The following is a 13,663-nucleotide window of genomic DNA, read 5'->3' on the forward strand; positions in this document are numbered from 1 at the left end:
GAGGATGTTCTGTCAACCAATTTGGCTGTGTGTGGCATTTACCGCCAGCTGATTCCTGCTTTCAGCTTCTAGCGGCTAAACTGTGCCTTCTCATGTTCTAATCCACTGTATTTAGGCCACATATTTAATCTCTGTTCTTTTTCTTTGCGCATACATCCTCCTATCCCAGCACCTTCCTGCACAATCTCAGGCAACCAGTGGATATTAAGCTTTGCTTGATTTGTAATTTATTCTCTAAAAGCATTGCAGTCTGCCACACTAACTACAGTGCTCCTCATCCTTCTCTCCAGTGAACTTTTCTCCTCCAAACTCATTCACCTTAACTTGACGCCCTAAGAGTTCTTTCCACCCTAACCCTAATAATCATCATCACTAATACATTTATTATGCTGCACCCAAAATGTGAGATGTATGTCACACACAGATGAGAGGGCGAGTGCTAGTAACAATGCGCTGGGATTAGAGAGATTATTTTAGGTTACATACACATCTTGATTTTTTTGATGAATGTGCGTAAATGTATGGTACACACTAAGGCATACCGTATATTTAGGTGTCCAAAATATGTATAGATTATGCATGTTTTCATTTTTTCTGTGCTCATTTTTGCCCCCACCCCCTTCTGGAAGTATCCCAATCTGATTCTTATTACTGTTGAGCCATCCACAATATGCATCTGCTGAATTAGCCCTTTGTACATAAATAGGTATAATACACGTGTACATACTATACTTGACACTGCTCACCAGTGGAAAATCATTCCTTGCCCAGAATCTTGTAGACAAAGCCATAGACCTTTTCAGCACTGTGGAAGCTGAGAATAACTCCATAGCAGGCAACTTTCTTGCCAGTGGAAACTGTTCCTTCATACATCTTGATCTCCTTTTCCTATCCTCCCTGGGGTCTTCATTCTGTATGCAGATGAGCTCTGTTGCCACCTGTCCTTCAAATTCCTATCCATCCCCACGTCCTTTAGTCTTCTTCCTCAGTCTGGTGTTTCCCTTGATGGATCTTATGGCTGTGTATTTGCTCTCTTCACTCAACTCCTCTTCTCAATTCTGTTCAAAATCTCACTGTCACCCACCTCTGCATACATAAGTTTGAGCACAGCTGCATCTTTGTTCTCTCCGTTTGCCCTTCGCTCCCATGTTCTCTTTCCTACATCTCAAGTTCCACCCTGTATGCTGTTCAGCTATGTACCATCACTGTTACAACTCTCAGACTCAATCACTGTTATACACCCCAGCTCTGGAGCACTATGAGGTCTGGAGCCCTCGTTAGATACTCTATAGGGTTGCCATAGTTCAAACCCTACCTTGATACCACCACTTTGCCTGCTACAGCCTCTCAGCTGTTATACTCCAAGCCCCCGTCTCTGTCTCCAAAGGTCTGCTGCAAACCCACCTCCTCCACTAGTCCTATGAACAATGTCTGTGTATAAAGTGTATGTGTCAGTTTTGCAAAACTCTTCTGAGCATTTACGAGCCCATACAGAAAATGTGCTTTTATAATTATCGTCTTGACGTGGGGCAAAAATATTGCACAGCATTGGCAAGTGGGAAGGTAGGATTTTGCAAGAGTGTGTGTGTGTGTGTAAGTGTAAAATACATAATACAAGGGATATAATATCAAAAAAAGTGTGTGTGTATATATATAAATAGTGTGTATATAAAATTCAGCTACTACAGTGACAAAAGGGGCCTTCAGAGAGAGAGAGTGAGTGTGTGTGTGTGTAAAAAAAAAAAAAGAGAGAGAGAGAACTTGATGGTTTGGCATAAAGGTTTAATTGGCATGAGTTTGGGATAACTGCATTTTTCACAAGTAGTGAAGCCATGTGCCAGTTATGCAGGTTACATTAAATGAGTGCTAATAAAATCTTTGTACCACCCATCCACACCATCATTCTGTATGTTCTTGTCCCTAAATTAGTGAATTTGGGAATAAGGCAACTGTGTTTACTCCTAACTATGCAAAATGTGTTAGAATCTCTATGTACTTATATACTTGCATGTATAGCTGTGTACACTATATGAAAGGAGATTCCCAAATTCTGTATCATTAATTTACAATGGGTGCCTTTTTGCCTTGTGTGTTTGAACTCTTTATTCTTTGTTCATTGCTTAACAGTTCCTTGATTCTTTCTTTGGAGAAGCCTTTTGGAAAAGAGGCTAGAGTCCCACTGTAACCTGCCCTGGGTGGCCCTAGCTGTAGGCCTTGCAAAGACATTACTTCTTTGGCCTGAACACAAGCCTCTCAAACCTTTAGCTTCGCTAAATGCTTTGTACAAACAGCCGCATACAGATCTGCTCTATTCTCTTGTGATTTTCTGCTCAAGGGGCCGTATGGTAGGTGGCTTGCTCTATCTCGCCACTTGCCTTGGTAGTGGAGAAAGTACAATAAACGAATCTGACAGTGCCGAGGCCACCACTGTGCTGGGTCGTTCTGAGAAAACTGTACTGAAACCTGATTGAGGAGATTAAAACCAAGAACTGGCTGTGTCTTTCCTTTAAAGCTCTGTTTCTTTTTAAAAGGACTTTGTACATTTCCTTTCCCCAGATAAGTTTGTGGCATTGGTATGTAAAATGTGACCTATGGGTACAGAGGGTGCTGCAGTACTTTGTAATAATAATGTGGTGAAACACCCCATTCATTCCTGTTCCAATCCCTTGAAGTCAATGTACACAATACATTGAATAAGCAATATATGTGATCTCCTTTGTACTGTAATACAAGTAATATAATAATGATCTCATAGGCTGTTTCACTCCTTGGATGTATTATTCGTGCAATGCATGCCTCCACCATTTTTTTTTGATGAGTTACCGTTTGAGCCAGTCTGCACTACAGAATTTACTGAGGCAATGTATGTTTAATACAGCGGTGCTATAACATGGTTTACTCTTCAGGATGGACCATACTTTATTACAGCTGTTTATTAAAGTCTGTTACACCCCACTACAGACAGGGTTGTAACATGGTTCCTCAACATAACTAGAGCAGAGCTAATAATTAGACACATGTAATGAATGGGATGGATTTTACCTTGAATTGTCTCTAAACAGATCACAAGATTTGGGAATGTATTGCTTATCTGGAAACATTCAAGAATATCAACCTCAGATCTTTTGCACGCAGATTGTCATGAATATTTGAAAGTCATGTCTCTGCACAAATTGGGAATTTTACAATTGAGTTTAGAATTCTAAATTAGTTTCGAGCAACTGTTAGACACTTGAATTTACAAACTGGCTTTTTTCAAAAAAAAAAAAATAATAATTTCAGATATTTCACCCAATGTTCACTCAGCTGTAGATATCATAGGATTTATATGGATTTTGCATCCATAGAAGCAAAAATACACTCCTGCCCCTCTTAAAACACTCCTTTGTTACAACACAGTGCCCAGTGCAGTAAACCTGTAGCCAGGCTGCTTAAATACTCCATCTCAGTGATGATAGTTTTTACGGATGCATGGGAAGCCAGAAGGCTTTTTCCTGTATTTAAACCGTGTGTGGTATTCAGATAGTATATGCTCAAAGTTAAAGGTTTAATATAGGGGGTTTGTATTATGTGAATGTGCCCAGATGCTGTAGGGATGGGCATGTAACAGAAAATCACCTCTTCCAGAGCACCAGCATAAGACCTCTGCATTGCTTAAGTCCCTCTTGGCCCTGGTCTACACCGGGGAGGGGGATCAATCTAAGTTACGCAACTTCAGCTACGTGAATAACGTGGCTGAAGTCGACGTACTTAGATCGCCTTACCATGGTGTCTTCACTGTGGTGAGTCGACTGCTGCCGCTCCCCTGTTGACTCCGTCTGCGCCTCTCACGGAGCTGGGGTACAGGAGTCGACGGGAGAGCGCTCAGGGGTCGATTTATCGCGTCTAGACTAGATGCAATAAATAGATCCCCGCTGGATCGATCGCTGCCCGTCGATCCAGTGGGTACTGTAGACATACCCTTAGGGTGTGGACTGTCTCCTGAGCACATGGGTGAAATTCAGTCTGTTAAATAAGTTTTATACAAAATGCTCAGTAAAATTAATATAAATGGTTTAATGACATTTAAAACTAATTAAATGAAAATAGCTTGTCACTTTAAATTTCAGCTTTCCCCTGGACTGTTTGCAGCCCAGACCTTGCAGCACAGTGGCTATAGCTGGAGACTCTGAAAATGAAATTGACTAGATACTGAGCAGTTTAGTTTAACTGTACAATCTCCATGATGTGCAAATATAAATCAAAACCAAACTTGTCAAACATACATGCTTAAATTTAGGCCTCATGCCCATATTTAGGGACCATCAAAGATGGACCTTCCTTTGCCAAACATCTTGAATGGTGAAATTTAAATTAGATTTTTTTTTTTCATTCTTTGTTAAATTAAGTTTCTGTTAGTAGCCCAGGTATGGAATTTTGGTTTTGAAAACCTGTTTATTAATCTGACTGCCTATCTGAGTTCTATAACAAAAAGCAATTTGCTGCAATTTTCCAAATATTCCATTCCTTTATTGTACTACAGTGAGAGTCACTTTAGAAATGTTTGATCGAGAGGTTAGTCATAACGCCAGTTTAGACTATTTTGATATTTTAAAATATATGAAAAAGTAAAACTAAAACTATTGACATTTGAAAGTTGGCTGCCATGTCCTTGTCCGTAAAGTGCCAATCTCCAAATTGCAGGATGTGCCTCCTCGGACATTTGAATGAAAAGGTTGCGTTGGAGGGGGGACAAATTATCTTAATTGCATGAGAATTTGGAAATAGGGCAAATTCTCTGTGTCTCATTAAAGCCAGGGGGACTGCTCCAGTGACGGGACTGCAGGATCAGGGCCTTAAAAATGTGGCTCTTAACTGTATTTTTATTTCTTGGTATTACTTCAAAGTGAGAGAACTAATGCAAGCAGGCTTCCAGTGAAGGGAATGTATGAAGTGAGGTGACATCATTTAGGGCTTTGTGGGTCACCATATATTATCCCTCAGTACCTTAGTCTGGGCATGAAGATGAGAAGTAAAACCTTGCTTTTATCTTCCTTTACACCCTTCTTGCTTTCAGCAGGGACAGGGGGGCTGTGGAGTTTTCATGCTAGGCTGAGGGCTGTTCTCCTACCCTAAAAAGCCCTGACATGATGAATAACTGTGCTGAAGTAGCTGCTAAATCATGGGCGTTGGGATCATTTTATTTAAAAGCTGTAGCTTGGAGTATTTTTTCTTCTTCTGTACAGCCGTGGCACAAAGTAAATGTCGTCTCCTGCAAACTGTCCCAGTTTGATATGCTGTAACTCCACAAAAGCAACACAATTCAGCCAAGTGAAAACACAGGACATACAGTTGGTGTATCATATTCCTAGGTGACTTCACAAACCACATACACTTAGACATGAGGGAGTAGTGAAGTTGGAGATTCAGCCATGATCCTTGTATCTTAGGGTAGATCTACACTACCTGCCGGATCAGTGGGTAGTGATCAATCTATCAGGGATCGATTTATCGCGTCTAGATCGCTCTGCCACCGACTCCTGTACTCCACCGCGGTGAGAGGCGGAAGCGGAGTCGATGGGGGAGCAGCGGCAGTCGACCCTGCATCGTGAGGACGCGAGGTAAGTCGACCTAAGATATGTCGACTTCAGCTACGCTATTCTCGTAGCTGAAGTGGCATATCTTAGGTCGATTCCCCCCCCCCCCCGACCTGCCCAGTGTAGACCAGGCCTTAATGAGGTCCTGGTTTTGTATGAAGTCATTCAAACGGTTGCTTTAGTAGACTTGGGCAAGATCAGATGGCGTGAAACAGGCCTTCAACACAAGCGCTCAGCAAGGAGAGATGCGGTTGTCAGCCTTTTTGTGACAATTATCAACCAAGATCTGTGAAACGAATGTGCCACCAAGATCCTCTAAACTGAAATCATAATGTATGGTCCCCCGTATTAGTTTTAGACTAAGTTTAACCAATAAATTGGAAGAAAAATAAACCACCTGAGTGTAGAATTGGGGCCAGATTACACCAGAAAGGGGCAAACGTGGCTTTGGAAGTGTTCTTTGCTTTATAAACCAACGTTATTCAGATGTCAAAAGTCCACTTCCAAAATAAATAAATAAGCCACACAGTAGGGGCAGTTCTTCCCATTTTGGGTGCTTGTATATGGGCAATAATATTTTATACCAGATAATGCAGATAATCTGCTGCAGAATAATTAATGCTGCTGCTGGGCATATTTTTTTTTTGATGAATGCTTATGGAACCCTGTGACAGGCGTGAAATTAGAAAATACCTTCAGTGCCCTAAAATATAAATAGCTTTCGGAACTGAAAAGAGTTTCACAGCTGAAGATTTTATTGTGTTGAGAGGAAAAACTTTTCCACCCCCACCTCCCCTTTCTTCTTTGCAAGTTGTTTGTCCATTCACAAAACAAATACTCTGAAGCCCAGTGCGGCTCATGGGAATAAATTTCAGGTCGAATTAGTACAGTTTCCTTGCTGTCAGGACGGTGGAATTAATGGTGTTTTGATGATACAAATTTTGAAGGGCAAACAAAGAAGCTGAAGGGAGGGAGACATGACTCCTTAGAAGTGCAGTCCTCCTCTCCCCCAGTCTCTCTTGTCTTCCCTGTCATCCGTCTGCCAATCTCCCTGTCCATGGTTAGTTAAAGGCGCTTTTTATCCTCTTTTCTTTCCCACAGAGTTTGCCAGATCCGGGCCAGTGCCTGGGTTCCAAGGGGACACACTGCAGTTGGCCTTCATCGACTTGAGACAAGTAAGTCTTTGTGTTTTTGTTTTTTGTTTTTCTTTTAAGATGTGTGACTGAAGACCATCAGGTCTTAAGGAAAAGGGAGGGGAGGGGAAGCAGCATTGGGGATTCAGGCCAGAGACCTATATTCTCCCCCTTCCTCCCCCGTACTCAAGACCGCCAACTTATTTAGCTATCCAGGGTCCTAGGAGTGGCCGAGGTGAACGAGTCGGTGGTGTACGGGAAAGGGAGAAAGACATTAGTGACCCCAAGCAATGGGCCCATTGTGCTCTGGTTGGCTTCTGCAGACATGGCAAAAAGATAACTCTGAAACTCTCCGCGCCGACACTAAGCAGGTGTTGCTAACAGAGAGAGCAGTGATGCAGAGACCGCCTGCATGGAGCACTTTTGTTCGCAGATAATGCCCAGAGAAGCATTTCAGGAGGGTGAAGGAATTTGCATTCTGGGTTGTGTAGGGTGTGTGTGTGTGTGTTTTTTTTCCCCCGCTCCCCCTTTTGCAAACGTTCCCCAGCCATGAATGACAAAGTGGCTGTTTATGAAGATGGGTACAAAAGGCTCCGCCCATTGATGCCTACCTCACAAGGGATCCCATTATAGCCATGTTGACCGTAACAGGTACTAAGGTATCCCTGGAGCTTGGCAGGGCAATTTAGGGAAAAGGGCCATTCGAGCGAGTCATTTGTTATGGTAGAAATGGGCATTATTAATATACCAGGCGGGGGGGAAAAAAGGGAGCAGGGCCCTGTCATCTCCTGGCACTGAAGATGGATGGGGTTGGATAGAAAGTCTGAATGAAGTAAGACTCGATGACTGATGTTTCTCTCCTATTAAAACAATCTTTTTTGTCTGTTAACCCCCTCCCCCCCGCTTTGTCTCTCCTGCCATAATGATGCAGTGCCTCTTGTTTTCAGGGTTGACATAGTTTGCATTCTGAAAACTTTCAGATGCACAGGGTATTTCTTTAATCTGCATAATCCCTTGTATCGATGATCTCCTCACCACTGTGACTCTGATTCATGCCGGAACAGCTTTTAACCCATAATGGATTGCGAACTCTCTCCGAATCCAATTGATGTGCATTGTAATCTGTCATCCAATGACACTTGTGCAAAGCTACGTTGAAGTTTGATGATGATAATAATGAGTCTCCACACACTTACATTTGGGAATTCAATTCTGCATGGTTTGTTTCTGTATCAAACTTTTCCATTTGGTTAAATGTAAGGTCCATTTGCTATATGGTCTTAAATGCCTCGCAGGAAAGAAATGAGGTGTCATTCCCAAATCTCATGCTTCTGCATACATAAGTGTTTCAACACCACATGCGGAGTTGTCAGCAAAGCACACATGACCTTGTGTTTTAGGTAATATAGAGGGGTTGGTTCTTCTCCAAAGATGCAGAGATGAATGCAGGGATTTTGAAGAGGAAAGCTTAGGGCTTTTTCTAAAGAATTAAATGCCCTAAAAATGCTTCTCGGGCGTTCAACTTCTATGAAGCAGTGTAATAACTGGTAGGCCGGTGTATGTGTAATGTTAATATGGTTTATAAGGGCAGTATGCACCCAAGTGAATGCAACATGAGCCAGGATACAGCTAGACGGTGGTCTGTCTGTTGCTTCCTCTTTGGTGTTTCTGCTTCTCTGTCAAATACTCTCCTCTACCCAAGTTTTCTCTAATTATATTTGTTTGCGAGTTCCTGCTACTAAGTGTATTCTGTTCTTTCTCTTCCATTAACTGGTCTTCAGCATTTTTGATAACTTGCCAAAGATGTAATCTGTGCTGGGTTAAAGTTAAAGACCTGACCCACCTAAGCTGCCTAGTGGAATCTTCAGTTCAGGACAGGCAATGCCATGATATCTTTGAGTGTTGGAGTGATGCTGCCTTGATACAAGTAGGGTATTGCTCGGGTAGCACATGGTATTTGACCATTCTGTGTCATTCTAAAACCTCTGGGAAATACAGATATCATTTGTTCATACAGGGCAGTGCATGACATTTTACATAAATATAAGTTCCCTGTCTGCACAGATTTTCACTGTGTGAAACCCTGGTCCTGCAAGGAATTTTGTGCAGCCCCTGCACATACATGGAGCCCTGCTGACTTTCTCAACACAGGCAATTTTAAAAAACCCGAACCCTTGTCTTTCTATAACCGTGTGTTTGGGGTGTTCCACGGACACTTTTGCTCTGTCACAGTTATATCATGTGAAACACTAGGAACTTAACAGAGCTAAATTTGAAAGTCACCTCTTCAAACCACTTCAGTGGGGTAAGACTTAGACAACCGCTGTCTTTGAGTTTATAACAGCTGTTTTGCTTGCCACTTGTCAAACAACAAACATTTTATATACGTCTCTTACTGTGTGCCGAAGCCAGTTGCAGTCGTGGGTTCATGTTGAATGACAATCAAAGGATGTTTCCCTCAAATATACACTTTCCTCCCCTTCCCCCGCCATATTCCCTAACTTCCCACATTACCTGTATAATCATAGGTAGCCTTTCTTATTTTATGAGTAGCATGAAATAAAAAGTGAAAAGCTGGATTTTTTTTTTTAAAATAATTCATTGGTCATTCATAGAAATGGCAAAGTTAATTCGAAGGTTATTTGGTGAGATACATTGATTTCTTCAATGTGGATTTCCAGTTCATGTTTTAATCAGAAACTTGGTTGTAAAAGTTGGAAGAAATGAAAGATTTTTGTGTTTAGCCTCCTGCCAATGGACACCTTTCGTACTGCAATGCTGTCTGCAGCGTCCTTGCTGTCTGCTTTGTGTAGCTCTTGTCAGTTTCATGCTAGGAAGTAATTGCATTCAAGGCTACCCTCGCCAGCCGGCAGCATGAAAGCATGGCCCCAGAACGGGCCATGACAGCTTGACAGTGAGCACATATTCTCCCATTTTTTCCAAGAAAATTTGTTTCTATTCTCTGTGTAGGGCTAGTTGCATAAACAAGAGGCAGGTTGAAAACAGGCAATTGCATGAGCCTTACACCAAGTGCTTAGATTTAGTCCTGGGCCACACCTGGACGGGGACTGCCCATCCCACTGAGCGTGCAGCAATATGTAGAAATACTTGTTAAAAAAATGTCAGAAATAGCTTGTTTTGTCCTTTGATGAAATACATACTGCAATGTGCAAACCACGAGAGAGAGATTAAGTCGGTTAAACTGAGTATTTCCCTGAAGGTATTTCCCTGCAGCAAAGATAATGGTTTTGCTTTTGGCAAAGCCTCTGACATGTCTTTGGTCCAAATTGCATATTTGAAGCACATTTTTCAGTTGAAAGAGAAGACCTTGCAAAACGTGGCTAATCATGGCGTTAATCACAGAATCCTAGAAGTTAGACACAACAAAATGTCCCATTAGGTTCCATCCAGTTCACCTCCCAGCCAGTGCAGGAGTATTCCTTCTTGCAGTAGCTCTCCAACTAAATCCTTCTATAGACCACTTTGTCAGGGAGAGACCAGCTCTTCATGCAGTACCCCCAGTCTTTCACAGCCTGGTGCTCTATGGGTTTGTCTGCAGCAGCTGGGAGCATGCTTCCCAGTAAGGGTAGACAGTCAAGTGCTAGATCTGATTGAGCTAGCGCGAGCAACGTGGCTGCAGTGACACCGGTCCCGGCTCAGCCTACCCTCCCAACTACAAGTCCACCCGACCTCCAGGGTATTTACACAAGTGACTAGCCTAGTCGCCTCCCAAGCCACCTGCTAATTTTTGTGTGTTAGCTGGAGCAGAGCTAGCGCCTGTCTGTCTACCCACTCTGGGAAGTGCACTCTCAGCCGCAGTGTAGAAGTACCCTAAAAATTCCAGTCTGCTGATGCAGCAGGAGATGGCTTCCTGGATTGTTGATGTTAGTGAGCTACAGCTTGTGAAGCATTGCCCTACTGCCATATGCCTAGATGTGTTTTCTTTCCTATTTAGTGTTTAATGCCCCCAAGCAATGGGGCTTTCACCTCTCCCCTGGGAGGTGAATGTGCTATAGCTTTGTACCGTCCAGCTGTCTTTCCTGATATTCAGTGTAAATTTTCCTTTCCTTAATTTCATCCCATTGCAGTACTCCTAATTCTCCCTCTGCATTGTATCCCCACTCAGTCCTCTCATTTCATAGGGTTTGGTCACTACTTGTGCAACCCACGCTAAATCAATGTGACTCGCTGGACCACTCTTTGAGCTAACAGAGCTGGGTCTTTTAGCTCAGCCTAGAGAGGCACAAAATTAACTTTTATAGATCAATAGCTTCAAAAACTGGTGCCTAAAGTTAGCCTTCTAAATCCATATTTAAATTTAGTTGCCTGTCTTTGAAAATATTTACCATAATGCCTTGTTGGAAAACAATACAACTTATGCAAAAGTCATGGGTTCCTTATGCCCCATTTAAACAATTATTTCATTTATGACCCCTGCGTTAATAAGCTAGTCCTGTGGGAGATTTGACTAGTTATACCCTGGGTTTTGATAATGCCCTCCACGTGAGGATTTCCGAGTGCTTTAGGAACATTAGGTTAAGCCTCTCAATACCCCTCTGAGACAGGCAAGTAAAGATAACACATTTCATCTGTGAGCAAACTGAATTACCAACAGCTGAATGTCAGAGAAGATGCAACAGGTCAGTGGGAGGGCCAGAAGTGGAACGAGCCCCTGTGCTCTAACCACTGGGATGCTCTGCCTGACAGAGTCACAGGGGGGGTGCTGGGCCTAAGTTCCATGCCATTTGTTGCACTTAGAATGCCCTATTCAGATCTGTTGGCTATGACACTGAAGTGTACCTAAAAACTCATTTCCACCAATAAGTCTGGGAGAAGTGAAGGAGCAGAAAAGTGACAACAAATAATGAAAAAACCCCACCAATCCTCATGATGGGCAGGTCGTCATGCCATCAAAATCTTTTTATTGTTACCTAGTCCTCCTGCCCCCATCCCCTTCTTATCTTTCCGACTCCTTATGGTAGTGCCATGTCAAATCAAGACAGTCCACTCTTCTTGGAAGAAACTATGACCCTGAATATGAACTGCACTTCTCAAAAGATATCATTTTGATGGGTATGGGAAGAGGCAAGGTGGCTTTAAGTCACCTTTTTCCTCCTGAATCTGGGTTTGGACTGTCAAGGACTGTCCAAATTGCCAGTGGCTTTGAATGGCCCCCTGATGGGTTACTCCATTTGTCCAGAGCAGAGCACTCCAGCTACATACACTCCTTCTGATCCTGAATATACTCCTTCCCACTCTTGGACCTATCCGTAGGCTGTATGGGTGTCACATAGGATGACTCCCTCAATCCTGCACCTCCTGAAAACATGATGGAAGAATTCTCTGTGGAGCAACTAAGCCATCCTAAAAGAGCTAGCAGCAGATTCCAGAATCCAGGCTAACGTTTAGCTTGCTTGTTAGGCTCAGAATGTGTTTTTTGGGCACTAAAAAATAAAAGTATTTTGAAAAAGGCGTCTTTCTTCAAAATAAATAAATTACCTAATGCTAAATGTCTGACTCACAAAGGAAAGATGAATCAGAGTTTGTGCTGAAATCCAGGCTGACATGGTCTTCAGCTAACACTGCTCTGCAAGAAGTTAAAAAAATAAAATGAAAGGCATGAAGGCATGAGTTCAGAGCGGATTTAGAGCCTTAACTCTGAATTTCCTTGCTTTGGTGCGTTTAAGCTAGTCTTAATGGTACTTTAAACATGGCTTTTTGCAGTTCAATTATATTAAGATCACACAAACCCCTACTTCATTCAGCTGCTCAGATTCCATCAAAACCCATCAGCCTTGATCCAGAAAGGATGTATTGGCATGCTGGGGATTTAACGAGCCTAGATACTCCCCAGAGCCTTCAAACAAAAAATCGGGAGTGCAAACATACCCGGTTAGTGCTTCAGTTAGTCTAGAAACATTCTGCCTGGGTTTCTTTCATTGTGGTGTACTCCTGTGGATGTTGTTGGGTCAGTCAATACAGTGCAGACAGGGACATAAACCATTCAACATAAAGAAGCCCAGCTGTCTAATTCAGGAGTTTGTCATTAGACAAAAAACATAAACAGTTTAATTAAAAATTAAAGCAATGAACTTTGCAACCTTCTAGATAGGTGCATTAACTTCCCCAAGCCTGAGCATGTTGCCCTCTTCCATGGCCCCTCTTGCTCTTCCCTGTGTAGTTTTCATCTTAACTTAGTGTCTGACCCTGCAAACATTTACTGAGCATCAGTGGAAAACTAACTGAGCTTTATGAGGTTGCCGGTAGGAGTAAATGTTGCAGGGGGTTCAGTATTAATTGTCAGAAAGATTGTACCCTTCTGTTGTAAACTCTCCAGGGTCAGAGAATCAGTCGTCGTCTATGAAGTAACTTTATGGTCCTATCTAAGTGAGGAGTAGACTGGAAGCTTATTGTGAGAATCATGTAATTTCCCCCACAAAGCTGTGAGAGGTTGAATCATGACAGCTGTGCACGGAAATGTTGTATGAGCACTCATTTTATGTGGATGTCTTTGCTAGTCTGTTTTTCCTTCAGCGGTGGAACAAACAGTATATTCAATCAGATGAAACTTGATTTCTACCCAGAACCTCGGTGAATAGGAAAAGTTGCATCTAGACTGGGAGCACGTTTTAGTTGTTTGTTAAAATTTGGGGTCTGATCCTGCTCTTTGCTGAGCTCACTCAACTCTCATTGTCCCCCTTAGGGATAATAAACCCCCTTTGGATGTGTCATCAGTTCCCTACACCTTAGATCAGACAATTGTCACTTTGAAATATTTGCCATGTAATGAAGAGTGATTATAAACAGTCGTAGCTAGATGGTGTTAGCTAGCTTCTTGGTAGCAACAAACCTCTCCTCCCCACCCTGATGGCAGATGCCCTCTAATTGCAGGAGATTGTGAGGCAGTCATTTGATCAGGGAAATGGACACCAGTTGAGTGATAAGGCCCACTTT

General features: G+C 42.5%; 1 protein-coding gene across 2 annotated transcripts in view; it reads left to right on the forward strand.

Annotated features, from left to right (window-relative positions):
- The window catches only part of EXOC6B (exocyst complex component 6B), a 454,956-nt gene that overhangs the window by 345,767 nt on the left and 95,526 nt on the right, over window positions 1-13,663 (forward strand). For both annotated transcript variants that reach the window (XM_074951959.1, XM_074951960.1), the window contains exon 20: window positions 6,678-6,751. In XM_074951959.1, the coding sequence (XP_074808060.1) occupies window positions 6,678-6,751 (74 nt within the window). The remainder of the gene's footprint in view (window positions 1-6,677; window positions 6,752-13,663) is intronic.

Source organism: Natator depressus, chromosome 4 (assembly GCF_965152275.1).
Source record: "Natator depressus isolate rNatDep1 chromosome 4, rNatDep2.hap1, whole genome shotgun sequence".
Taxonomy (NCBI): domain Eukaryota; kingdom Metazoa; phylum Chordata; order Testudines; family Cheloniidae; genus Natator; species Natator depressus.